At 40.1% G+C, this 25,059-nt stretch overlaps 1 protein-coding gene and 2 pseudogenes across 1 annotated transcript in view; 1 reads left to right on the top strand and 2 right to left on the bottom strand.

Moving 5' to 3' along the window:
- UBE3C (ubiquitin protein ligase E3C) overlaps positions 1-25,059 on the bottom strand; it is a 131,628-nt gene that overhangs the window by 68,673 nt on the left and 37,896 nt on the right. Inside the window, exons 6-10 of the mRNA XM_034965364.3 lie at positions 22,473-22,630; positions 19,658-19,811; positions 19,003-19,223; positions 17,272-17,423; positions 14,273-14,460 (exon numbers count right to left, since the gene is read on the bottom strand). Of these exons, the coding sequence (XP_034821255.1) occupies positions 14,273-14,460; positions 17,272-17,423; positions 19,003-19,223; positions 19,658-19,811; positions 22,473-22,630 (873 nt within the window). The remainder of the gene's footprint in view (positions 1-14,272; positions 14,461-17,271; positions 17,424-19,002; positions 19,224-19,657; positions 19,812-22,472; positions 22,631-25,059) is intronic.
- LOC103785703 (UBX domain-containing protein 2B-like) lies at positions 1,375-8,971 on the top strand (annotated as a pseudogene).
- Positions 3,383-8,930, bottom strand: LOC117981166 (ubiquitin-ribosomal protein eS31 fusion protein-like; annotated as a pseudogene).

The following is a 25,059-nucleotide window of genomic DNA, read 5'->3' as shown; positions in this document are numbered from 1 at the left end:
TTGCCCAGGCTGGAGTGCAGTGCCACGATCTCGGCTCACTGCAACCTCCACCTCCTGGGTTCAAGGGGTTCTCCTGCCTCAGCATCCTGAGTAGCTGGGATTACAGGTGCCCGCCACCACGCCTGGCTAATTTTTGTATTTTTAGTAGAGATGAGGTTTCACAACGTTGGCCAGGCTGGTCTTGAACTCCTGACCTCAAGTGATCCACCCGCCTCAGCATCCCAAAGTGCTGGGATTACAGGTGTGTGCCACTGCACCTGGCCTACTTAACACGTTTAAAATTTGTAAAATATTTAGTGACGGACTCAAGTCACTTTTCTTGAAATACAAAAAATGTGTTGTTAACATCTCAAAAATAAATCTAAATAAATGTATCTTAAAGATTTTTAGGCCAGGCACGGTGGCTCATGCCTGTAATCCCAGCACTTTGGGAGGCCAAAGGAGGCAGATTGCTTCAGCCTAGGAGTTTGAGACCAGCCTGGGCAATGTGGTGAGACCTCATCTCTATGAAAAGTTGGGTGTGGTGGCTGTAGTCCCAGCTACTCATGAGGTTGAGGTAGGAGAATCGATAGAGCCCAGGAGTTCGAGGCTGCAGTGAGCCAAGATTGCACCACTACACTCCAGCCTGTGTGACAAAGTGAGATCCTATCTCAAAACAATAAAAATAAATAAAAATTAAAAACTTTTCCTCTATAATATTAGATTTTAAAAAGATGAACTTTGTGAAGAATGCGTGAGCATTTAAATTAGCTCTATGTTGTATACTGCATGTTTGTGACAGGATAAACATTCTAGCCACAATTGTGTAATCAGCTAGCATAAATATTTTTTTAAGAGATGAGGTCTTTCAAAATCCAATAAAAAAATCTCATATTTGATTGGTCGAGTAATTTCCTGCACTCAATCCAAAACATCAAATGCATTGTTCCGTATCGGCACTTTCTGAGTACACCATAGGAATCATGAAGTACTGATTAAAAATAAACAACAACTAAACTCCATTCTTATTTTAATGTAATGCATTTTGAGATATCCAGATGGCACTAAAGGTACATCACTGAAAAAACAGTAAAAGCATGAAAGAGCATGTGAAATTTCCTAGAATCAGGAAACCTTAAGCTAGAAAGAGTCTATTACATCATTCAGCCCAGCCATCTTTCCAATATCATGTAGGCTAAAAGCAATGTTTGCATAAGAAAATGAAGGGGCAGTGATACATCTGTTCTAAGGTCCTTCCAGCTCAGAAGTATTATGATTTTATGAAAACATGCATGATGTTTATCAGTCACACGCCATGACAAAGTGGGGACACACTGCATTCATTCCAGCAAGAGTAGAATCTCAAATGGAGTCTCCAACAAATATTATTTAATATTATTGGAAAATATTACTTAATAATAAATATTTAATATTATTGGAAAAACGAAAAAATGGTAATAATACAAGTTAAAGGAGACCAATTAAGACATGTAACTAAGTATGCTGTCTGTCATTAATGTTCGAGCAAATTTCCACTTAAAATTCACTCTGAAATATGGCCGGACCTGGTGGATCACGCCTGTAATCCCAGCACTTTGGGAGGCTGAGGCGGGTGGATCACTTGAGGTCAGTAGTTCGAGACCAGACCGGCCAACATGGTGAAACCCCATCTCTACTAAAAATAGAAAAATTAGCTGGGCGTGGTGGCAGGCGCCTGTAATCCCAGCTATTCAGGAGGCTGAGGCAGGAGAATTGCCTGAACCTGAGAGGCTGAGGTTGCAGTGAGCCGAGATCACACCATTGCACTCCAGCCTGGGTGACAGAGCAAGACTCAGACTCAAAAATAAAATAAAATAAAATAAAAATAAAAAAATTCACTCTGAAAAAGACTATACTGTTGAAAAGGGAAGCTGTATTAGAAAATGATAATAGATACCCTATCTCTGAGATATTTAAAATCCTTACCATATGCCTGATAAGAGTGTTAACGTTTTTTCTTGCCTTTGTGGAGTTTTACTTGCTAAGAATATGCAACAGTCATACAGAAAAAAGAGTAAGAAAAAAGCTATGAAAAATACGAACTTTCAAAATAATTTGAGAAGGTAGTATTTGCTTATTTTCTCTTCAGTTGAGAAAATGAGTTTTTAAAAAATGTTATTAAAACAAAACAAGGCAAAAGAATGTTAGCCACATGGCATCTTATCTACCCAGAAATCATCAGTTAATACCCTGCTATAAATCCATCCAGACCCTTGTGTGTACACATAGAAACAAAAATGAGTTCTTCCTACAGGTTCTAAGAGTTTGTCACTAAGATTATAATTAACATCTTTCCATGTGAATGTATACATATTTCTGAAATACCATTTTCAGAAATACACATTTAAAATACACATTTTAAAATTTGTATTTCAAGCTAACCCTGACAGAATATTTACTAAATCACTCAATAAGCAATAATAAAACAAACTATTAAACTTTTAAAAATAAATTTCTGGGCCAGGTGCTCACGCCTGTAATCCTAGCACTTTGGGAGGCCAAGGTGGGTAATCACCTGAGGTCAGGGGTTCGAGACCAGCCTGGTCAACATGGTGAAACCCCGTCTCTACTAAAAATACAAAAATTTGCTAGGAGTGGTGGCGCATGCCTGTAATCCCAGCTGCTCAGGAGGCTAAGGCAGGAGAATCGCTTGAACCTTGGAGGTGGAGGTTGCAGTGAGCCGAGATGGCGCCACTGCACTTCAGCCTGGGTGACAGAACAAGACTCCCTCTCGAAAAAAATAAAAAAAAAAAAAGACAAATACAGCCAGCGGAAGATGGCGGAGGGCGGCGGCCCTGAGCTCGGTGAGCAGGAGAGGAGATCTTCCAGGCTGTGGCCTCCGAGCGCACAGGATTTGCAGAACTTAATATTAATGTGAAGAACCTGCAAAGAAACTTGAAAACAGCCAAAGGGATGACATATCAAGAAATAAACTGGCCTTGGAAGAACTGTATGAAGATGAAGTGAAGCGCAAACCTTCCAAGTCTGATAGACCTAAAGCTGCAGTCTTCAAGAGCCCACGGACACCACCTCAACGTCATTTACAGGTGGAGGATACAGATTGGGTAATTCCTTTTGTAAGCGGTCTGAATATATGCATGGAGAAAATCAGCTGCAAGATGTTCAGATTTTGCTTAAACTGTGGAGCAATGGTTTCAGTTTAGATGATGGAGAATTGAGACCTTACAATGAACCAACAAATGCTCAATTTCTGGAGTTTAAGAGAGGAGAGATCCCCCTGGAGCTTCAGTGCCTTGTTCATGGTGGCCAAGTGAATTGGGATATGGAGAACCATCAGGATCAAGAATACATAAAACCTAGATTGAGGTTCAAGGCTTTTAGTGGAGAAGGGCAAAAACTTGGAAGGCTTACACCTGAAATAGTCAGTGCACCTTCCTCTCCAGAAGAGGAGGATAAATCAATACTTAACGCGGTTGTTCTTATTGATGATTCAGTGCCAACAACAAAAATTCAAATCAGGTTAGCAGATGGGAGTCGTTTGATACAAAGATTCAATAGTACACACAGGATCCTGGATGTCCGGAACTTTATTGTACAGTCTTGTCCTGAATTTGCAGCTCTTGACTTTATTCTTGTGACTTCATTTCCGAATAAAGAGCTAACAGATGAAAGCCTGACACTGCTAGAAGCAGATATTCTTAACACTGTGTTACTCCATCAACTAAAATAATATTGTTCCTATCCATGCAGTACCATGTGGGAACAGATGATGTGCCGTATTAATAAGGACAATACCTCCAGCATTAAAAAAAAAAAACCAAATTATTTTTATTATTTTTACCGATAAATTTTGGTTTTATTGTTATTCTGTCTTCCAACCTGAATATAGACAAATTTGGATTAGGAATAAACCTTGAGATAAGTATGTTTGAGTTTTTAGTTGAAGGACTGGCTTATGTTGATAGTTTTTGGATTTGTAGGCAAATCAGTTTGTTACATACTTAGTGTTAATGTTTTGTTTGCAGAAAAAAATGAAAACCCCTTTTTGATAAATGCATTTGGTAAAATTTGCACTAAAGTTTCTTGATGCAGCATTGACCAACAGCCATTAAGAAATCTTTTGATCAAATAAGTTGAAAATTTGTCTGTAGTAAATACTGAAAAGTGTCTAGTTTGATTTTGAAATTGTTTGATCATACAATAATTATTTCTCCTATTAAGATTTTACACATCCTTTTTACTTACTGATTTAGATATATTGCTAGTATCAGAAACGACAGTTTTGCCTTGTATTTTGCAGAATTATGATTGCTGTGAACTTAAACAGAAACACATAAAGTTCAGCAATTCTTTTTTTTGAGATGGAGTTTTGTTCTTGTTGCCCAGGCTGGAGTGCAATGGCGCTATCTCCGCTCACCACAACCTCCACCTCCCAGGTTCAAGAGATTCTCCTGCCTCAGCCTCCCGAGTAGCTGGGATTACAGGCATGCACCACCATGCCCAGCTCATTTTTGTATTTTTAGTAGAGACGGGGTTTCTCCTTGTTGGTCAGGCTGGTCTCAAACTCCCGACCTCAGGTGATCCACCCACCTCAGACTCCCAAAGTGTTGGGATTATAGGCGTGAGCCACTGCACCTGGCCTAAAGGTCAGCAATTCTTAAGAAGATATGATAAACAGCAACAGCATTTTTAAATCAAGTAATTACAGTTCCTCCCAGAGCTTGCCTTGATCACATTCATTTATTCATTCAACACATTTTTCTAGGAAACTCACTATATACACTAAACACTCTTCTATGTGCTCAACCTAGAATGTCTTCTCCAGAACAAGACTAGTGTAGAAATACAGGAATGTATATTCTGTCGGACAGACTAGATCTAAAGAATTACCAGCATAAATGTTTGTATTTCTGAAGTCAGAAGGTTTCCCTTCTTCCCAGACACCATTTCATCCTTAGTTATCACTTCTGGTTAGTTTCCCATTGCCACCATAACAAGTTACAAAATGTGGCTTAAAATAGCACAAATTTATTATCTTAACAATTCTATAGGTTAGGAGTCCAAACGGGTTTCGCGGTGCTTTTAACATCAGTTTGTTGGCAGCGTTGCACAGGAGAATTATTTATTTCCTTGTCATTCCACCTTCTAGAGAACATCCGCATTCCTTGGCTTGTGGCCTTCTTCTATCTTAAAAACCAGCACTGTTTCATCTCTATGACCCTTCTGTTACCACATCTCTCTGACACCAGCCTGGAGAGGTTCTCTGCAGGACTCATGATTAAATTAGTCCCATTGCATAATCTGGGCTTATCGCCTCGTCTTGAAATCCATAGTAACCTTAATTACATCTGCAAAATCTGTTTTACCATTTAAGGTTACATACAGGTTTGGAGATTAGGACATTAACATTTTACATGGAACATTCTTCTTCTTGCCTACTACAGTGCAACCCCCGCCCCGCCCCCACTCCACCTGTGTTAAAGATTCAGATCCATCACAAATAAATTTACGTCACTCATAGGTGCTCAAAAGTCACAACCTATTATTACAGCATCAACTCTATATCCAAAATCTTATCTGAGTCTCACCAACTCAAAAGTCTCAAATCTCACACTAAAGCCATCTAAATTTGGGAGAGGATCTGGGTGTGATTTCTGGGGCATAATTCTCCTCCATCTGTGCACTTGCGAACCTAGAAAACAAGTTATCTGCTCCCATGTATGATGGTGTGACAGGCATACAGTAACAGCTATACACATTCCTGTTCAAAAAGCAGAAATTGGGATGAAAAAAGGAGCCATCAGCACCATCAATTTACAAAACCAGCCAGGCACCCTCCTTTCAGTTTCAAGGCCTGGGAGTAATCTTCAGCTCACTGCTCAGTTCTCTGGGCTTGTGACTGTCTCAATCATCTTTACTTTTTCACAAAAGGCAGCACATGTTTGCAGCTGAGTATCAGCTTATCAGTTTGTTTCTTCTTTTATATTCTCTAAAGCGTTCTGTTAAAAATAGTGGTGTTTCTGCTGCTATAACATTGTCGAGAAACTTGTGGGTCTCTTACATATGTCATGGGGATTCACTCATTTACACAGGAGGCTCCTCACATATCTTTCCTGGAAAATCCCGTCTCTAATTTTGGCTTTTTCTGAAATAGCTGGGAGGATCTATGATTCACACCCTTAATCTCCTCAAAGAGCCTTTTGTGTGACTTGATACTCAGACCTTTTGATGTTTCTGAAGTATTAGCAGAAGGTTATACAGCCATACCTTCATCACTTTCTCTAGAGAAGGCTGTCCTGACAGTGAATCTCTTAGTTTTAGTGGCTTTTGCCTTGAATAGGCCACGAATTTCCCAAATCAAGTCCTAGTTTCTTTATATTCAACAGTTCTTCCCTCAATTTATCTACCTCCTTCCACATTTTACCATAATCAGCAAGAAGACAGCAGGCTGTACCTTCCACAGCTTGCTTGGAAATATCCTCAGCTAATATTGAAGTCATCACTTAAAAATTCTGCTTTACACATAACTGCAGGACACAATTCAGCTTAGCTTTTTGCCACTATGTAACAAGGACCCCTTTTCCTCCAGTTTTCCAATAACATATTCCTCATTTTCTACCAATAGTCTATTCATGATGATTTAGATATTCTACCGCAATCGAGGTATTCTCTGCTATACTCCTTTCTTCCTTCAAGGCCTCCTTAGCATTAACATTCCACATTTCTACTAACAGTCTGTTTAAGGCAATTTGGCTTCTTTCTGGCATGCGCCTCAGAATTCTTCCAGCCTCGACCTACTGCCTAATTCCAGAGCCACTTTTCCATTTTTAGGTATTTGTTACAGCAGCATTCTAAGTACCTAGAAAAGTCTTTTATGCCTACTTCTCTGCCAGATGACCTGAATATGCTACTAGATTTGGAATTCACCTTTCTCCAGGATCACTGCTTATTTCAAAGAGGTGAAATTACCTGTGCTAGGGTTTTCATACCAGGAGTGCTACCAGAACTACCACAGGATGAAAGTGGCGAGCCCACCACTGCAGAGAAGTTTTCTCAGTGCCATAATTTAGAGGAATTCTTCTCAAGAGAAGCCCAACTCCTTTTCACTTAACTGAAAACAACCTGTATAATGTGTAACAGCCAGCCCCATTTCAAAAAGATTACCAGGGGTAAAACAACTTTTTCATGGGTCAAATGATTTCTTAAAAGAACCGAACATTGTAAATCAAAGTGCATTGTCCTGTTTTGGATTAACAAAACAGGAAAAAACAACCAAACCTTGTAAAATTATTTGAAATTTTGTTTATATCAGTTCAGTGCCTATAGATGCACATACAAAAACAACTGCCATTTTTGTAAATAATAGTCTTCCAAAATAGAGATTTACATTAGGAGAGAATTAAACATCCAGGAGGGATGAACAGTATTTCATGTGTGCTATGTAGTGCTTTGCTTCATTGAGAGTCATTTTCATGAATTATTTTTACTACTGCAGTCATCTTAAATTTGTAATCATCTCAAAAAAGATGTCACAATGAATAGACAACCATGTGTGAGGTCAGTCATTTTGCATGATGCATGTAATCAAAAAGTTTCAAATGTCTGCTTATAATAAAGAATGTTTTCACCAAAAAAAAAAAAAGACAAATTTCTGAAGGTTATTTAGTCTGGAGCTCTACTTCTAAAATGTAAAGAAGTGATATTCTTCTCCCACATAGTGGGATAGATTAAAAATTACTCATTAAGCTTTATTTAGCTGTAACAATCCTATGAGTTAATCAGTAAGCCAGGTCATAAATTCAGGCCAGTTTTCCATGGGGACTCTCTTGAGTTATGAAAGAGAACACAATGGAAGACACTGGCTCCCACACAAGGAGTCAAGGCCACCACAGCATGGCATCCTCTGAGAATTCCCCTCTAAGTCCAGGTGCCACAGGTAAAAGAAACACAGCGAGACACCCAATGATCTGTCTAACTCTTACAGCACACAAGTACAAAGGCAATAATTTGTTCTTCTGCTGAAATTTTTCTTTTTAAAAAAATATTACTGGACACTTCTAATGCCATAAAAAGCAATAAAACAGATATATAATAATTTGCATCAGATAATGCAAGATTCAAAATAAATTCCAAATGTCCTTACTAATAAAAATTTTAAGGTATATTTCATCTGGAGACAAGCTGCTAAAAAACTGTTCTTCACGAACTAGTAGCTAAGAATAGAAGATAAGCCTTAGACACTCAGATGTGTTAACATTCCAGTACTAAAACCATAACCAATTTAAACAGCCAGCCCCCTTCTTACTGATAATTGATTTTCTTTAATTAAAAGATTTACAGATTCAAAAAACATACTTTCCCTCATGCTACAGTTTAAATTAAAATGGGGGAAAGTGGCATTCATTACCTCAAATGTCTTCTTTGATAATCCCTTCTTTCTTTTTTTTTTTTTTTAAAGTTCATGTCTTTTATTAACTCATATGCAGTTACTTGTCTTCTGGTTTGTTGAAGCAGTAGTCAGACAACATTTGCCACAATAATGTCTGTCAAAGTGACTTGCCATAAACACTCCAGCACCACATTCATCAGAAGGGCACTCTCGACGAAGGCAGCTCATTTTGCCATTCTCATCCACCTTCTAATACTTCAGGACAGCCAGCTTCCCCTTCTTTCTCTTGCGCTTATTCTTCTTGGGAGTGGGGTAAGACTCCTTCCTTTTCTTAGCACCACCACGAAGTCTCAACACAAGATTAAGAGTAAGCTCCTTTTGAATGTTGTAGTCAGACAGTACATCCATCTTCCAGTTGCTTGCCAGCAAAGATCAGTCTTTGCTGATCAGGAGGAATTCCTTCCTTATCCTGGATCTTGGCCTTTACATTTTCTATCATATCCAAGGGTTCAACCTTGAGGGTGATGGTCTTCCCCGTAAGGGTTTTTATGGAAATCTGCATTTTGGTGGCGGCTCCACCGCAGATGGCGGATCGAAAAGGAAGCCCCTTCTCTTACTATTTCTTAACAAGCTTAAAAGAAAACTTTAAAAACGTGGTAGGGATTTAGAATCGCTTTGGTGGAATATGCTTCTTCCAAGTGTACTCATATTTCCCGTGAAACAATTATCATTCACAAATGTTCTAAGAATTCTTAGAAGATTCAGAACTATGGATGATATTGCTGAAGTTGACGAAGGCAAGTCTATTTTATTTATTTGATGTGTCTAACAACAGCTGGTGGAAATTAGTTTATAATCTATATAGGATTTCAAAATACATTTAATTTTAAGATCACTATGTGCTGAAATGTTTAAAAGCTCATCAATGTTATTTGAACTTCATGAAAGAGAATGCAATTTTTAACATGAATCAATAGCTTATTAATTCTATTGATTATAATGAAAATATCACTGATAATAAAAGCAGCTATGAAATTATAGGCAAAATTTACTTCTCTCTCCAGGCACATCCTCAATATTTTTTCCAAAATATTATAAAAACTTGTTTACAAACACATGGACGGTATATATATATATATATATATATTTAATTCTACACATACAATGAAAAACAAATCTGTATTTTTCTGCTTTGAAGTCATCTGTGTAATCATTTTATCCCAAATTATTAAAGTAGAAGATATGAAGCTATAAATCTCTCAGAGCTAAAGAGCATTCATCACCACCACATACACCACAGTTCTTAGAAAACACACGGCAAAGAAATGGTTAGAAAACACACGAGGGGCTGGGCGCAGTGACTTGCACCTGCAATCCCAGCACTCTGGGAGGCTGAGGGCTGAGACAAGCAGATTACTTGGGCCCAGGTGTTCGAGACCAGCCTAGGCAACATGGCAAAACCCCGTTTCTACAAAAATTACAAAAAATTAGCCAGGTGTGGTGGCATGCCTATCGTCCCAGCCACTCAAGGGTGCTGAGGTAGGAGGATCACCTGAGCCTGGGAGGCGGGGGTTTCAGTGAGCTGAGATCACGCCACGGCACTCCAGCCTGGGTGACAAAGTGAGACTTTGTTTCAGAAAACAAAAACAAAAATAAAGACAAAACCAACAAACACTACACACACACACACACACGCACGCGTGCACAGAAAAGAAGCACTGCGCTTCGAGGCACACCGCTGTTTATCTAAATCACAATGATTAATAACACAAGACATAATTAAGCTGCCTCACTGTATTACTTTGTGGTGGAAAAATCAAGCATATGTTGAAATAAAACTAGGTGTCTTATGATTTACGTATTTATATGAAACTACGGGCAAATTATAATATCAACCTCTTCGACCCCTAAAACACTATCTTCAAAATTCTGCTTCAAAACTTTTAGATCCATCAATGGGGTAAAAGAGCCAAGCCCCTGAGAACATGCCAGCCCAGACATTAACTGGAAGAGACTGGCATACGCAAAAGGAAAGGGGCACGAAACACCATGGAGGCATAAAAAAGCGCAATGGGATCAAGAAAATGCAAGATATGCCTTTTTGCCTCATTTATGGTTGGAGAAAAAGTATTTTGTGCTAGAAATAAAGTTGAGAGATAAACAAATGCTTGATAACAAGGGGATACTGCACAAATCAATAATCCAAGGAATGTGAATTTTTTCCTAAAAGCAAAGGGAGTCTACACTGTTCAAGAGAATGCAATAATCAGGGTTATATTTTCCACAAGTCAGGCTGGCAAACCATGACATAGAGAATACAGCTCTCGAGCACCATGGTGGGAATACTGAGCCAAAACCCTGGGCAGCACCGCCCACCAGCACCTTCCGTGAGGGTGGGTGCGTTCTAATCTGTGCTGTCCAATAAGGCAGCCCCTGGCCACATGTGGCTACTGGGCACTTGAAATGTGGCTTTGGTAGCCGAGGACCTGAGTCTGTGCTTGTATTTAATTTACTTTAAAACACACGTCACTGGTGGCTATGATGCAGGACACTGCAGTTTCAGGCTGCAGGTACAGACAACCAAGTAGATGACGGGCCTGTTCACCAAAACAGGGACAGAAAGAGGAGGCTCTTAAGAGGGAGAGATGCTGGACTCAACTTCAGACCCTGGGAGGGGACAGAGGAGAGGTCCCCAGGGACATCTCCTATTAAGCAGGTACACTTGTGTCTGGAGCTCCAGAAAGTTACTTAAAGACACAAATGTGAGAGTCACTAGAATGTAGCTGAAGCCACTTGTATGAAAGAGATTACCCAGAGGACCAAATAAAGAACTAAAAAACTAAGCAGGGTGCAGTGGCTCACGCCTGTAATCCCAGCACTTTGGAAAGCTGAGGCGGGAGATCACCTGAGGTCAGGAGTTCGAGACCAGCCTGGCCTACATGGTGAAACCCCATCTCTACTAAAAATACAAAAATTAGCTGGGCATGGTATTGGGTGCCCGTAATCTCAGCTACTCAGGAGGCTGAAGTAGGAGGATCGCTTGAACCCTGGAGGTGGAGGTTGCAGTGAGCCGAGTTCACACCACTGCACTCCAGCCTGGGCGACAAGGCAAGACTCCGTCACAAACTAACAACCCTAAAAAACTGAATACAAAAAGAAGTTTAGGAAAGAGTGAGAAAGAGGGGAAAAAAGAACCCACAAAGGAAACTGAGAAGCCCAAGTAAAGGAAAAATCACATGAATATGGTATCTATGAAAGAAGCCGGTGAAAGAGTCAGGAAAAGGACGGACGAGGAATGTGAAATACACACAAAGGCCAGGAATGCCGCGGGGCTGAGTGGGCACCGCAGGCCTCATCTGCATCTAAGTAGGGTCACAAATGCAGTCAATGAAAATCTGAAACAGTACCCGCTAAAAACCCCACGTACGCCAGATGAAAGCCAAGCACTTTTCTAACAGGCTATCTTTGGTAGCCCACTTTCTTATTTTAGTTGTCTGATACTGCAGTAGAGCCTTTATTTTTTGCCCCCTTTAAATATAGCCAGTGAATATTTAATCATATTTTAAAATAGTGGATATTAAAAATGTTAAATCCAAATTTCCACGTCCAATGGTAATATATTTAAAATTTCCTCTCAAAAAAGGAGCTGGCAATTCATTTATTACTTAACCAATTTTAAAATATTAAGTCATTCACCTAATCCAAAACTTAAAAGTGATATAAAAATAGTGTATTCAGAAGAGCACTTCTGCTCCAGCCCCAGCTTCCTCGGCATATTCAGACACGAGTGTTCACTTTCATGAGTTTCTTGTATATGCTTCCAAGTTTCTTTATGCAATATGAATATATATTCCTATTTTTTCCATCCTTCTTATAGGAAAAGCCGGTTCTTCTACATACTGTCCTGTGTCTTCCCGGTTCTCATGTACGCATCTGTCTTGGAAATCTTTCCATGTCAGGGTACAAAGGTCTCCACATTCATTTGTACACCCTGACAATCAGTGTTAAACAGAAATTAAATGGCAAATCCTAACTCTGAAAATAAAAGGGACTAATATTAATCAGTGAGGGCCTGTGAATGAGTTATCAGCCTGGGAATATACTAATCATCTTTCAAATACTTTTTTAAAAAAATCAAAATTGAAAGCAGTTAAAATCTGTAACAGTTAAAGTAAGCCTACTTGCTCTTTCTAAATACTAGAACCTAATATGTTTAAGCCATAAATAAAATTCCTAGAGTAGTTTCTTAGAGGAAATAGGTGCTGTACTCATAAAATCAAGCCTACACAGAAAGTTCCTTCACCCATTAAACACCTTTTGGAAGCGGTTCTCTAGTAAACCTCAGCCCAAGGCAGTGATGCATTGAAATCCAGCAATTACTATCCACAGCAATGGGCTGTGTGCTACAATAAAAGCAAGTGTCCTGGTTCAGCTGCTACGATCCTCAGATCTCACATCCTGCTCTCATGCAATTAGCCGGCAAAGAGCTAATGACCTAATCTAGGAGCCACAGTTTCACTGACATCTACTTCCTCTGATGGTAATAAACACCAGTGAGTGAAGACAGCACCTCATTAGTTGGCCACATTAGTGTTTACAAGGCCATTTCAACCGATGGGTTCCTTACTTACAGTTCATTTCAAAGAACGCTTTCTTAGCCAACAGAAATCACTCTTTTCATATGATGGGATGGCATTTTATAAGAACAAAGAGAATTCTGTAGGGTTACGTGAATTAACGTCAGACCTGCTTACTTACTGACAGCTTTTGCCTATGCAACATCAGTCCCTTGGGTCCTAGCAGAACTACCACATATATTTTACTCTGTATCCAATTGAATACTTTTCTGTTAAATTCTCAAGAAACCACTAACATATCACTCAAATTGGAGGGAAAGAACAGTTCAAGATTATTGTCACAATTATTTAAGCACAAACAGGCCACATTTTTAACTTGCAGGTTTTGTTTTGTCTGAACCAAAAGTTTATTTCAAAGGCTGAAAAACAAAAATTTACTTTTAGGGATAAATTGTCAAGGACAATCTAATTAAAAGGGTACTATGAAGGCTGGGTGTGGTGGCTCATGTCTGTAATCCCAGCACTTTGGGAGGCCGAGGCAGGCGGATCACAAGGTCAGGAGATCAAGACCATCCTGGCTAACATGGTGAAACCCCGTCTTTACTAAAAATATAAAAAATTAGCCGGGCTAGGTGGCGGGCACCTGTAGTCCCAGCTACTCAGGAGGTTGAGGCAGGAGAATGGCGTGAACCCAGGGGGGCGGAGCCTACAGTGAGCTGAGATCGCGCCACTGCACTCCAGCCTGGGCGACAGCAAGACTCTGTCTCAAAAACACACACACACACACACACACAAACAAAAAATTAGCCAGGTGTGGTGGTGCACACCTGTGGTCCCAGCTACTCAGAAGGTTGGGGTGAAAGGATCGCTTGAGCCCAGGAAGTGAAGGCTGCAGTGAGCTATGATCACACCACTGCACTCTGGGCAACAGAGTGAGATGCTGTCTGAAGAAAAAAAAAAAAAAACACCCCATAAAACACGAGTACTATGAAAAGAGCCTAAAAAGATATGTAACATAGTGTTTCACTAATGCAGGTATGAGTCCAGCCTTTCAGATGGGTGAATAAACTCACATTCGTAAGGTACTACAGAAAATATTACAGATAGGGTACTTGAGAGCCTCACAGGCCAGGAAAAGGCCTCAGTATTTGTTGGTTTAGAAAAGAAAAACACAAATTATTTTTTATGAAACGCTTGGACAGTAGAATATCCTACATCAATCTCTACCAGAAAAGAGCAGACAAAACTTAACAGGAGAGCAATTCCCAGGGAGGAAGGTATGTTCTCTGGCTGGCACCCCCTGGCACAGACGCCCACGGACACTTGCCTGACTTTGGGTACCATCATGCGGTGCTGCACCATCAGCGTGTGGCAGACGGAGGCCATGGTGGTGAAGACCTCCTCGCTCGCAGAGTCCCTCCACACCAGGTTGAGCAGGGTGTTGGTCTGCTGCTTTGTGTCCAGCTTCTTCAGGCACTCCTCTGTTATGTATGATACTGACAGTCTGCCATCCTCCTAGAACATACCAGAACAACCAGTCTCCATAAATGTGCTCAACTGGAACGTCCTCTACACTACAAACATATACGAAATCACATTTTTCTTCGGGCAAAGAAAGCTAGGCATCATCTCAAAATTATCTACATCACAGTACACTTAGTGTGAAATCCTCTAGGGATCCAGTCAACAGTAGGCATCCATTTTGCCTAACACAGTAAACTGTGAAGACCCGGTTTTTGCCTATGATATAACAGTAGCTTCAGTATTTACATTTCAAAAAAACTTCATTTCCTACTTTTTTTTTTTTTACATCAAGTTGTACTAAGACAACCATACATAGTGAAACTATTATCATCTAATGGCATTTTTATTTTAATTTGAGATCACAGTTTAAGCAAAATAAGTGAGAGTATTAAATAATTTTTTTTTTTTTTTTGAGACAGTCTTGCTGTGTCACCCAGGCCGGACTGAGTGGCACAATCTCGGCTCACTGCAACCTCCACCTCCCAGGTTCAAGCAATTCTCCCACCTCAGCTTCCCAAGTAGCTGGGACTTGCCCGCCTCCACACCCAGCTAATTTTTGTATTTTTAGTAGAGACAGGGTTTCACCATGTTGGTCAGGCTAGTCTCGAACTCCTAACCTCAAATGATCCAGCTGCCTCAGCCTTCCCAAGTGCTGAGATTACAGGTATGAGCCACTGCTCCCAGCCTATTAAAGAATTTTTTAAAATCAAAGGCTACACAAATCTATTTTATACCTTAATCTCTCCAGAAGATTTGATTCACTGAATATAACCCAAGCCAATCTATGCAATTTACTCATTTGGGGCAGTAACCAAAGATATATACTTTTTTCATATGTATGTGTATATATGAATATATATATATATGAATGTGAATATATATAACATTGGGTATTACTGACTGTATTGTCTGGAAACTTGGATGAATACAATTTATATCATTTATAATAACTTACCAAACACAACACTGCTTTATAGATAAAAGCCGTAAATTCATCTGTCAAACCTGAATCTTTAACATTAAGACTAACAAAAGTACGTCAGAATGAGAAAGGAATCCTAGCACTACTATTTTTGTAGTGTACAATTTTAAAATAAATTGTACATAAGCTATAAGTGCACAGATTATACAGAAACCTAAAGGCAAAAGAGCTTATCAAGGGTGAACTTTGACCTTGGAAAAATCTCATACAATCACATTAGGTTTTATATAATTAAGTGCCAGGGGAAAGAAAAGGCAACACAGAAACATACAGGTAAGAGACATGGCAAAGAAAGAACGACTTGCAGTGAAACCTATGAGTGCCTGGCTCAAAATAGGGTCTTTAGTTCTCAGCCCAAATGTGGACAATACCCAAGACAAAGGAAGAATGAAGAGAATAAACAAAAAAAGGAAAATTAAAGTATAAAGTTAAATAATACACAGACCTTGAAACCCTTATGTATTAAAAAAGAATATAAAGTAGAGTAATATTTTCTATGGTTGTAAATAATTTTAAAAATCAAGAAACTGATCCCACTTCTTAAATGTTCAAAGTGTGAGCACGAGCGAGAGCCTGCAGGTGATTTCCCGGTTCACGGGTCCGCATGTTCTGCTTTCATCGTGTTTGCACACCCACAGCGAGGAAAAACCTGTCGTCTCTCTCGCTGAGAAAGCCCACAGCCTCATCTTCACATGAATACAAAATACACTGCATATAAATAAGGGTTTAATTTCACAAATTGTATGGGAGGTAACTATTTAATAACTTTCTTCCAAAAACAAAAAATTTATCTACATTCCATCTACAGAAGCCACTCTTTTTTATAAACATACAAAAAAATGAATACTTGGTGTACAGTTTTGACAGATGCAACAGTTCCAGCATCCACTATCCACTATAAAAACGGCTTCGCTCCTTTGTAATCAGCCCACCCCTCAGCCATGAGCCCTGGCAGTGAATATCTTCTGTTCCTTTCTTTGTCTTCTCTTATTTTTTAAAAAAATCAAGCCCTGAGCTGACTTATCGATCCTTTTCTTATTGCTGTGATCTCTTTCATTCGATACTAGTGAAGCTCTTTGTCCAGGAAGGTGCAGCACTGCACTGACACACCCACTTCACAATATTCTAAAAATTTACTTCACCTGGAAGCCCTGAGACCCTCTCAAGTATATTCTGTGATTATACTTAGTAGTAATCAATATAAAACTCCTTAATGAAAAAATAACAACTTATGATAGCCATACCTCAAGCCATTTCAATTGCTTAAGACCAAAAAAAGTCATTGGCGGTTAAATTCTTTAAGTAAAACACAAATTATGTATGCATGTATATATAATTTTAAAGTTTTTTATTCCCTGAAAATATACTGTAAACTCAATAGTAAGGAAGAAAAGAGATAAGAACTTGAAAGTAATTTTTAAGTAAATAACATTTATCCTCTATAAAATCAGCAGGAATTAATGGAAGACACTACCCGGTGTTCACAGGATAGGGTAAAAAGGATCTTTTTGACCCAACAATTTCACTTCCAGAAAATATTTCCTAATAACTAAGTTAACATACAGTATGATCCTATTTTGCCTAAAAAACCAAACACAAAGCTATGTGTCTCCATTTACACTTCCATGAACGTGCTAACAAAGCGGCGGGAGACACTTTCCCATCACTAGAAACTGTGGTAGTGGGGCTGACGGGGCTTCTCTGCAAAGGCTGCTTGAGGGTCTGACTTGTGTGACTGAAACTACGGGTGGACAGAAAGCTAGAAGATCCGACGGGGCTGCCTGCATTGCAGCCCCCCAGATGCAGGGCACGGGGCTTACCGGGCTTGAGGGCTTGTCGGCTTCTTCACTCTCCTCCTCAGAGTCACTGGCTGAGTCGTGACAGCTCGCGCTGGCAGGAGAGACTGGTAACTGAGAGAGGAAGGTCTGCAGCACCCGCAAATACACCAGCAGCCCTTCCTCAGAGAGGGCCCCTTTGCAAAACAATCAGTTAAAATGTATTTTAGTTAAACATTATTTTTTAAAATGGAAAACGAAGACGCCATTTTTCCTCACACACAGAGAGGCATTTCTGACCAGATCTTATTTTTAAAATTCTGTGTTATAATAGGAAACATATTTAGATTTTGTCCCCGTTCATGTCAGAAAGCACCTACAACTCTCGGAATTTCTTGAAAGATAAGAGTCTCTTGTTATTCATAGCCAGTCCTTTGTGATCATACTTGAGGTGACTTATGGTGAGGCCATCTAGGGGACTCAGAATGGGGTTTTTCACCAGAAAAACCAAGTGATCAGAGGGTTGGAACTTTCAGCCCCACGCACCAACTTCCAAGGGGCTGTCTGTGGGAGGGACACTGGAGAAGAAGCACCATAAAACTCAACAGGAAGACACAATGAGCTCAACACAGGGAGGTGCCGAGAGTGTGGAGTGCCTGGAGAAGGCATGGAAGCTCCCCATTCCCGCACACCTCGACTTCCCGAGTTCTGTGAACTGTCTTAGTCAATTACCAATCCCAAGGAGGAGCTGAGGAACCCCCATTTTTGCAGGTTGGTCAGAAGTATAGGTGACAACCTACTACTTGTAATCGGCCTCTGAAGTGGGTGTAGTCTTGCAGGACTAAGCCCTCAGATGATGGGATCTGACACTATCTCCGGGTGGACGGCATCAGAATTGAACTGAATTGTAGAATACCTAGTTGGTGTCCACTGGAGAATTGCTTGGTGTGTGGGAAAAAAAAACCCACATTTCTGCTCACAGAATTTTTCAGTGTTGAGTGAGAGAGTAAGAAAAACAGTTTGGGCTGGGCACAGGGGCTCAAGCCTGTAATCCCAGCACCGTGGGAAGCCGAGGCGGGTGGATCATGAGGTCAAGAGATTGAGACCATCCTGGCCAACATAGTGAAACCCCGTCTCTACCAAAAATACAAAAATTAGCTGGGTGTGGTGGCGTGCACCTGTAGTCCCAGCTATTCAGGAGGCTGAGGCAGGAGAATCACTTGAACCCGGGAGGCGGAGGTTGCAGTGAGCTGAGATGGAGCCACTGCACTCCAGCCTAGTGACAGAGCGAGACTCTATCTACCCCCCTGCACCCAACCCCCAAAAGTTTGGTTTTCACATTTTCCTATATTTCTTTCATGAATAATTCATGCATGTATGTATGTATGTTTTCAAACATACTACAGGAAGATGTTATTCTAGAAGAGGCACACTGGAAGTTTAGCAGAGGGAGGGAAACAGGCCTGACTCACAGAAGAGCTTTCCCATTTAACTCTGTTAACTCTATTAAAATAATCTGTGTGGCCTCATAAGACACATATATATGTCAGTCTTTTCCACTGTATCTGGAAACTGTCCCCAGGAACACACTGCCCAGACCACATCCCTCCAGCAAATACACTCTTCCAGGAGAGGCCCACCTTTCCATAACACCTGCCACTGCATGGCCTTCTCCTGACTCATCTGCCAATGCTACCCATATGTGTGTTCAGGTAAAAAAGATCTTGTAATACAAGATCTTTCTTGTATGTATGTATGTATGTATGAAATTCATACCCAAATAATTTTCGCCAACAGTTAAAACGAAATAGAAAAGCCAGGGTGCTCCACCACTCTTTCTTGAACATCTACTCTCTATTAACAACAGTGCATTCAGAAAGGGCTCGTAAGGGAAAACGGTCTGCGCATCTGCAAGCGCCGGAATGATGAAATGAAAAATCTGATCTGTAAAAGGTGCTGCCAGAAACTCCTCTGTGAAGGCTGTAAAAACTTGTTGCCTGAAAAAGAAAAACAGAAGCTGTTTATAAAATCAAATTCTACTGTCCATCCAATCACTGATTAAAACCACCTTTCAAAATATCCTTCTAGAAGGATAATCTACTCTTCTAAATTAGCCGTTAACCATTTTAATAGCAACTAGATCAACCTAAAGTAAACTTAATGTCTTCTCTATTAAGATAACTACCATGTTTTCGTTAATTTTTGACAGTTACTTAGAAAAGCAGGAAAATAACCATGTTATCAGAATCACAAATTTGTATTAGGCTACAGGCCAGAAAGAAAAAGTACACTTTCCTATAAACTAAATCAATACTAATAAAGTAAAAATCTGAATTTCAAGTCTATATTTAAAATCACATCCTATGTAAAAGTTACCATCAGATATAGATCTTGTGAAAGGACAAAATCAATAAATCCATTCCAGTCTCACCTCGCACCTTCTGGACAGGAGTTGTAAGTAAAGTGCAATGGTTTTAGAACATTCTCTAGCAAAATTTTTGCTATAGGAACTCGAGATAAATCAGAATATTCAATACTTGATGGAAGCTTGCTGTTAATCAACAAATAGAGAGACCTATAATACCCTAAAAGGAAAAACACATATTTAAATTTTAGTGCCTTTTCCTGTAATAAGGGAAAAAACTTGCCAATTTTTAAATGCTTTTTACAATCTCTACAGGTCCAAACTTAAGTTAGTTCTTTAACACGCTAGCAAGGAAAACTAAACAAATATATAGGCAGCTGAACGGTATATAAACCTCATGTACCAACAACTGTCAACTACAGCCAATCTCATTTCACCTGTATACCACTCATTTGGAAGGAAGTCTAAGATATAATTATTTTAGTGTATCATTAAGAGACTATTTTTAAAAACATTATCACAGCTAAAATAAATGAAGAGTAGTTCCTTAACATCACAAATATCTAGTCAGTGTTCAAGTCGCCAACTGTCTCATGTTAGAAATTCTATTTAACTAGTTTGCTTGCATCAGGAAGGAGCTCAATAAGGACCACATATTGTGATCTTATAATTTGTCTCTGATTTGTGCATTTTTTAAACACCGTGTTGAACTCATAGAGTTGAACATATTGGTAGGTTTCATTCCACTGTAGTCCTGACCTCATGCTGCTCCACCTGGGGCCCTGGGGTGGGCTTTAGGAGGCTCCTGAGCCCCAGGGTCACTGGCAGTCCTGCATCCCGCCCTGCAATCAGCCTTTTCTCCAGAAACTCTTAAGCTCCTTTCAGAGGAGATGATGTATTTGGAGACCACAATCTGGGAACTGAAGAAGTTAACTGTTTAAAGGCAGCTTATACGTAAACTGAAACAACTTTCAGAACCTCTTAAAATATCCAGCCTACGCTTTTGATAGGAACTCTGGGTGGGGGGCAGTGAACATAACTCTGGGTATCAAGAATGATCCAAATCATATATTCTTTCAGAATCATTTACTCCATTTTTATAGAATAAGAAGGTTCAGGTGCAATTTTTGAGTATCTCATCATATACGAGCGTATTTGGTAGCACATTAAAAACAATCCATCTGCATGGGCTAGTTTTTGAAACGGTCCTACACAGCTTCGTATTTGAGTGAAGATCACCAAACAATGCATACTCAGTACTTTATCATTAGACCTACTTTGTAACTACCCCAAGTCTAACCTAGTGTATACTGATAACTAGTGAAACTCATATGAAAGCTTGAAAGCTCTTTTGCTATGAAACTAAAAAGATAAAAATACATCAAGAATTTTAAAAAATACATAGAGACTTTTTTTAAAAAGTGACTAACATAACTAACAATGTACTTACTGAATAGACGGACAACATGACAAAGGTTCTGTTGCAAATGTTAAAAAGCTTCATGGCACAGAATGTGCAATAACAATACAAATAATGATAATACTATAATTTAAAAAGGCGAAAATTTTATAGACTGTTAGAAAGTAAACAACTGCTGTACCACAGAAGATGCTAGAAGCGGCAGTTTCTGTGTAAGATTTTTAAGCATTTCTTATATTGGGACACATTTCAAATAATGCATATTTCTTAAATATCTTCCTTACAATTTTAGAAAACAAATACAAATTCTCAAACGCTTAGTCTTAAAACAGTATATATGTCAACCAACACAATGAACCACTTTTAATTATTAGTTTTTAAAAAGATCAAATTCCACAACTTTCAGTTTACTTTTAATTAACTCGGAATACTGTTTCCCTAAGTTTTCAACAAACTAAGGAGTCTAAAAAATAGTAACACGCCAAGCAGCAAGGCTGAAATGAATATGCATTTAATTTCTGTAGTTTTGACAGAGGACCCAGTGGTCCAGACTTCAAGTCCGTTAGATGTAACCCAGACTATGACTTCAGGTGAGGGAAAGCACGGCTGCTTATAATTCTGTCTGCAGCCACGGCTCTCCAGACCTCCCTTCACAACTAGTCTCACACACATTTTTAATGCTGACAAATATTTCTCGAGCCCAGGAGTCCTGAAGTGCTTGGGTTGCTACCTATGAGGATGTCGGGACCGAAGGTTCTTTTGTGTTAGGATTTATACTGCTCACTTCATAAAAGCTTTAAAAATCATGTTTATTTCATACTTTTTCTCCGGAAAGTGTCACTAATGTGTCCTCAAGGGTTTCAGATACAGTTCAGTATAGCTTCTACGATGCAGTCATTTTAGGAGCATTACCAATGTATTAAAACTTTAGCACCGAGTTAGAAAATTCAAACTAAATATCCTATTCTCTTCTACTGAACTAACGTGAAAGGACCTCACTCTTGGAAGAAAAATCATTTAACAAAATTTACTTTTTCATAAGGCTCTTGGAGTGATGTTCAACTCATACATTGGTGGCATTACCTTTCCCATTCACTCAGAATGACCGGGAGGTGGTAAGAGCCCTTCCTGCTCAGGTGAAGGACCGGCAGCTGCACTGCAGACACCAATCTTGGATGACGGGACAACTGATGAAAGCATATGTCAATTTTGTTCATTTCCAAGCAAAAGAAAAAGGCAAAGAGAGTAGCATGTTTCTGAATTTTCAGAGTGGGTGGAGCCAAGGACAGATTTTGGAATCTGGGACTCTGGTGGGCACCTGTGGATGGAGCACAAGGCGTCTGGGACACCAGTACCGCTCTGACATTGAGACTGAGGGCACAGGCTCACAGCAGCAGGCTGGCCTCTGCTCACTCCCCATCGGGACGCTGAGCCACAGTTCTGACCCTGCCTACTACTTACCATTGTGAATCATGTAGTGCAAAATTTGTTCAATCACTGACACCACATAGCTAGCATCTTGTAAAACAGGCAAGTAAGTACTCTCAGATGAAAATACTTCAAGCATTCTCATTGGAAGTGCAACATTCAAACTGTCATCATTACAGTTTTGCAGCAACCTGTAAAAATGAAAAAAGTATTCACACACTTACAGGATGGCAAAATGTCACCAGTTTCCCCAAGTTACTCTCAGTGACAATGGTTAAGAAACTATTCCAGTACAAGATTATCTCTGAAAATAGGGACATCTTACAGATAGACAGGGAAATCATCCAACTAACATTCAGTCATTCAGACAGTTTTTAAAAGAATTCTCGTTATGTGCCAAACGGTATGCTGGCACTAAGTTCACAGACAAGAAAAATGGACAGTGGAGAAATGAACACGAAAAATTAAAGATTACAAAACACTGTAAGAAGTATTATAATCCATGAATTGTACCAAGAAGCTGCATTTAATTAAACTCAGATACGAATCTCTTTAACAGTGCATATCATCTCCTCAAAGATGCTTTTGAGACTTTCCATGCCTGCAATATCCCCCAAATAGAACAATGGTATATTTCTGGTCCTAAGTCAACTCTCATTTTGACTGAGGCTTCCCTTCTTACTATGAGAAGAACGGCAGGTTAACTATCCGTTTAGAGAGGGCAGCACAAGCCGTCGGGCAGGCCGCACCAATCAAGACACAGAGCACATCTGCCACTCCCAAAAGTTTCTTCTTGGCTGTCTCTAGTCCACTCCTCCCTCTTTCCCCCAACCCCAATCCTTTTTCCTATCAAAAACTTTGTCTAACACCGAACTTATTTTTAGATTTCTCCTGTTGTCTTCACAAGGTATTTTACAGCTGTTTTTCCTTTTTTTTAAAAAAAAAAACAGAATCCATCTGATCACACATCACCTTTAATGAGGGACCCAGGAGGCTGTTTCAATGCCTCACTGAAACTAACTTCTCTATGTGACAAAAGCCTTCTGCCCTGCCAGGAGGGGAATAACGTGCAGGGTTCTGGGTGGGGTGTGTCTACACGGCTTATCCGCTTACTGCAGGCTGCCTTCTGTCTCAACAGCCGCAAAGCCCAGGAGAGACAGGGGGTGAGGACCCAGCGGGCAAGCTGGGCAGGACACCCAGCCAGACCTTGTTTTGTCTTTGCCCTTTTCACAACTTTCCCCTCAGCACCACACTGGTGTCTCGCGAGGGGTGTACGAGTGCAGGAGGAGTGGGGCTACACATAACAAGCCGCTGGGACACAAAGGGCAGTGGCGGGCGGTGGGAGAGCCTCTTGTCAACCTGGAAAAGTCAGCAGCATGTGTGCTGATGATCCCATGTGAGAGGTAAACCTGATAATGCAACAGAGAGAAGTGCTGGAACGGTGCCTCGTGTGAGAGACAACATAGGATGTAGCTCCAGGTTTATCGGGACAGCCTTGGACGGGAAAAGGATATCCATATTGTCAAGAGACAACCCACCTTAAAAAATGAAGTAAAAGATTTGAACAGACTCTTGAAAAAGAGCCATCTGAGTGACCAGTATGCTCCTGAGAAACACCCGTCATCATTAGTAATCCAGGAAATACAAATTCCAATCACAATAAAATACAACTACACACCCATCAGAATGGCTGGGTTTTGACAGATGTCAATACCAAGGGTTCAGGATATGGAGGAACTGCGCCTCTCATATGCTGCTGTCCTAAGTTTGGTAGTTTCTTCTAAAGTGAAATATATAACTACTATGTGACCCAGTGATTCCATGACTTCAGAAATGTTCAACGGCATTAAAAAATATGTATGTGATTAGTCATAAAAGGAGCTGCAGGTGGTTCTGGAAGGCCACATTTACAGAAAAAGAAAAATTCAATGTTCTGGCACGTGGCAGATAAGACTGTCGACTTACTAACATACACTTGAAATACAATTTCTAACATTTACATTTTGTTAAAATTCCATTTCTCATCAAAAAGAATCAGTGCTCCTTAGAGAAAATGGCCCCAGGCCTGGGGCAGAGAGAGCACTTAAGCCTTTGCGACCTCACAGAAAACAAAGATCTCTCAAAATACAAATGAGGCCAAGCCAAGAAAAATGGACTGCTTACAGGGTGCTCTCTACCTATAAGCAGACCACTAAAAGTCATCTGTCACACACTGTATTTTAAAAAATACAGGAGACCTTACTGAGATTAAAGAGGAAAGATGAGGAGGAGTGTTTTTTTGTTGTTAAAGAAACATGGGTTTGGCTGGGCACAGTGGCTCACGCCTGTAATCCCAGCACTCTGGGAGGCCAAGGCAGGCGGATGACCTGAGGTCAGGAGTTTGAGACCAGCCTGGCCAACATGGCAAAACCCCATCTCTACTAAAAATACAAAAATTAGCTGGGCGTGGTGGCACGTGCCTGTGGTCCCAGCTACTTGAGAGGCTGAGGCAGGAGAACTGCTTGAACCCAGGAGGCAGTGGTTGCAGTGAGCCGAGATCACGCCACTGCATTCCAGCCTGGGTGACAGAGCAAGACTCTTATCTCAAAAATAAAAATAAATAAATAATAAAAAAAGAAAC

This window comes from Pan paniscus, chromosome 6 (assembly GCF_029289425.2).
Source record: "Pan paniscus chromosome 6, NHGRI_mPanPan1-v2.0_pri, whole genome shotgun sequence".
Taxonomy (NCBI): domain Eukaryota; kingdom Metazoa; phylum Chordata; class Mammalia; order Primates; family Hominidae; genus Pan; species Pan paniscus.
The sequence above is the reverse complement of the archived record's forward strand: the minus strand, read 5'-3'. Positions and strand labels throughout refer to the sequence as shown.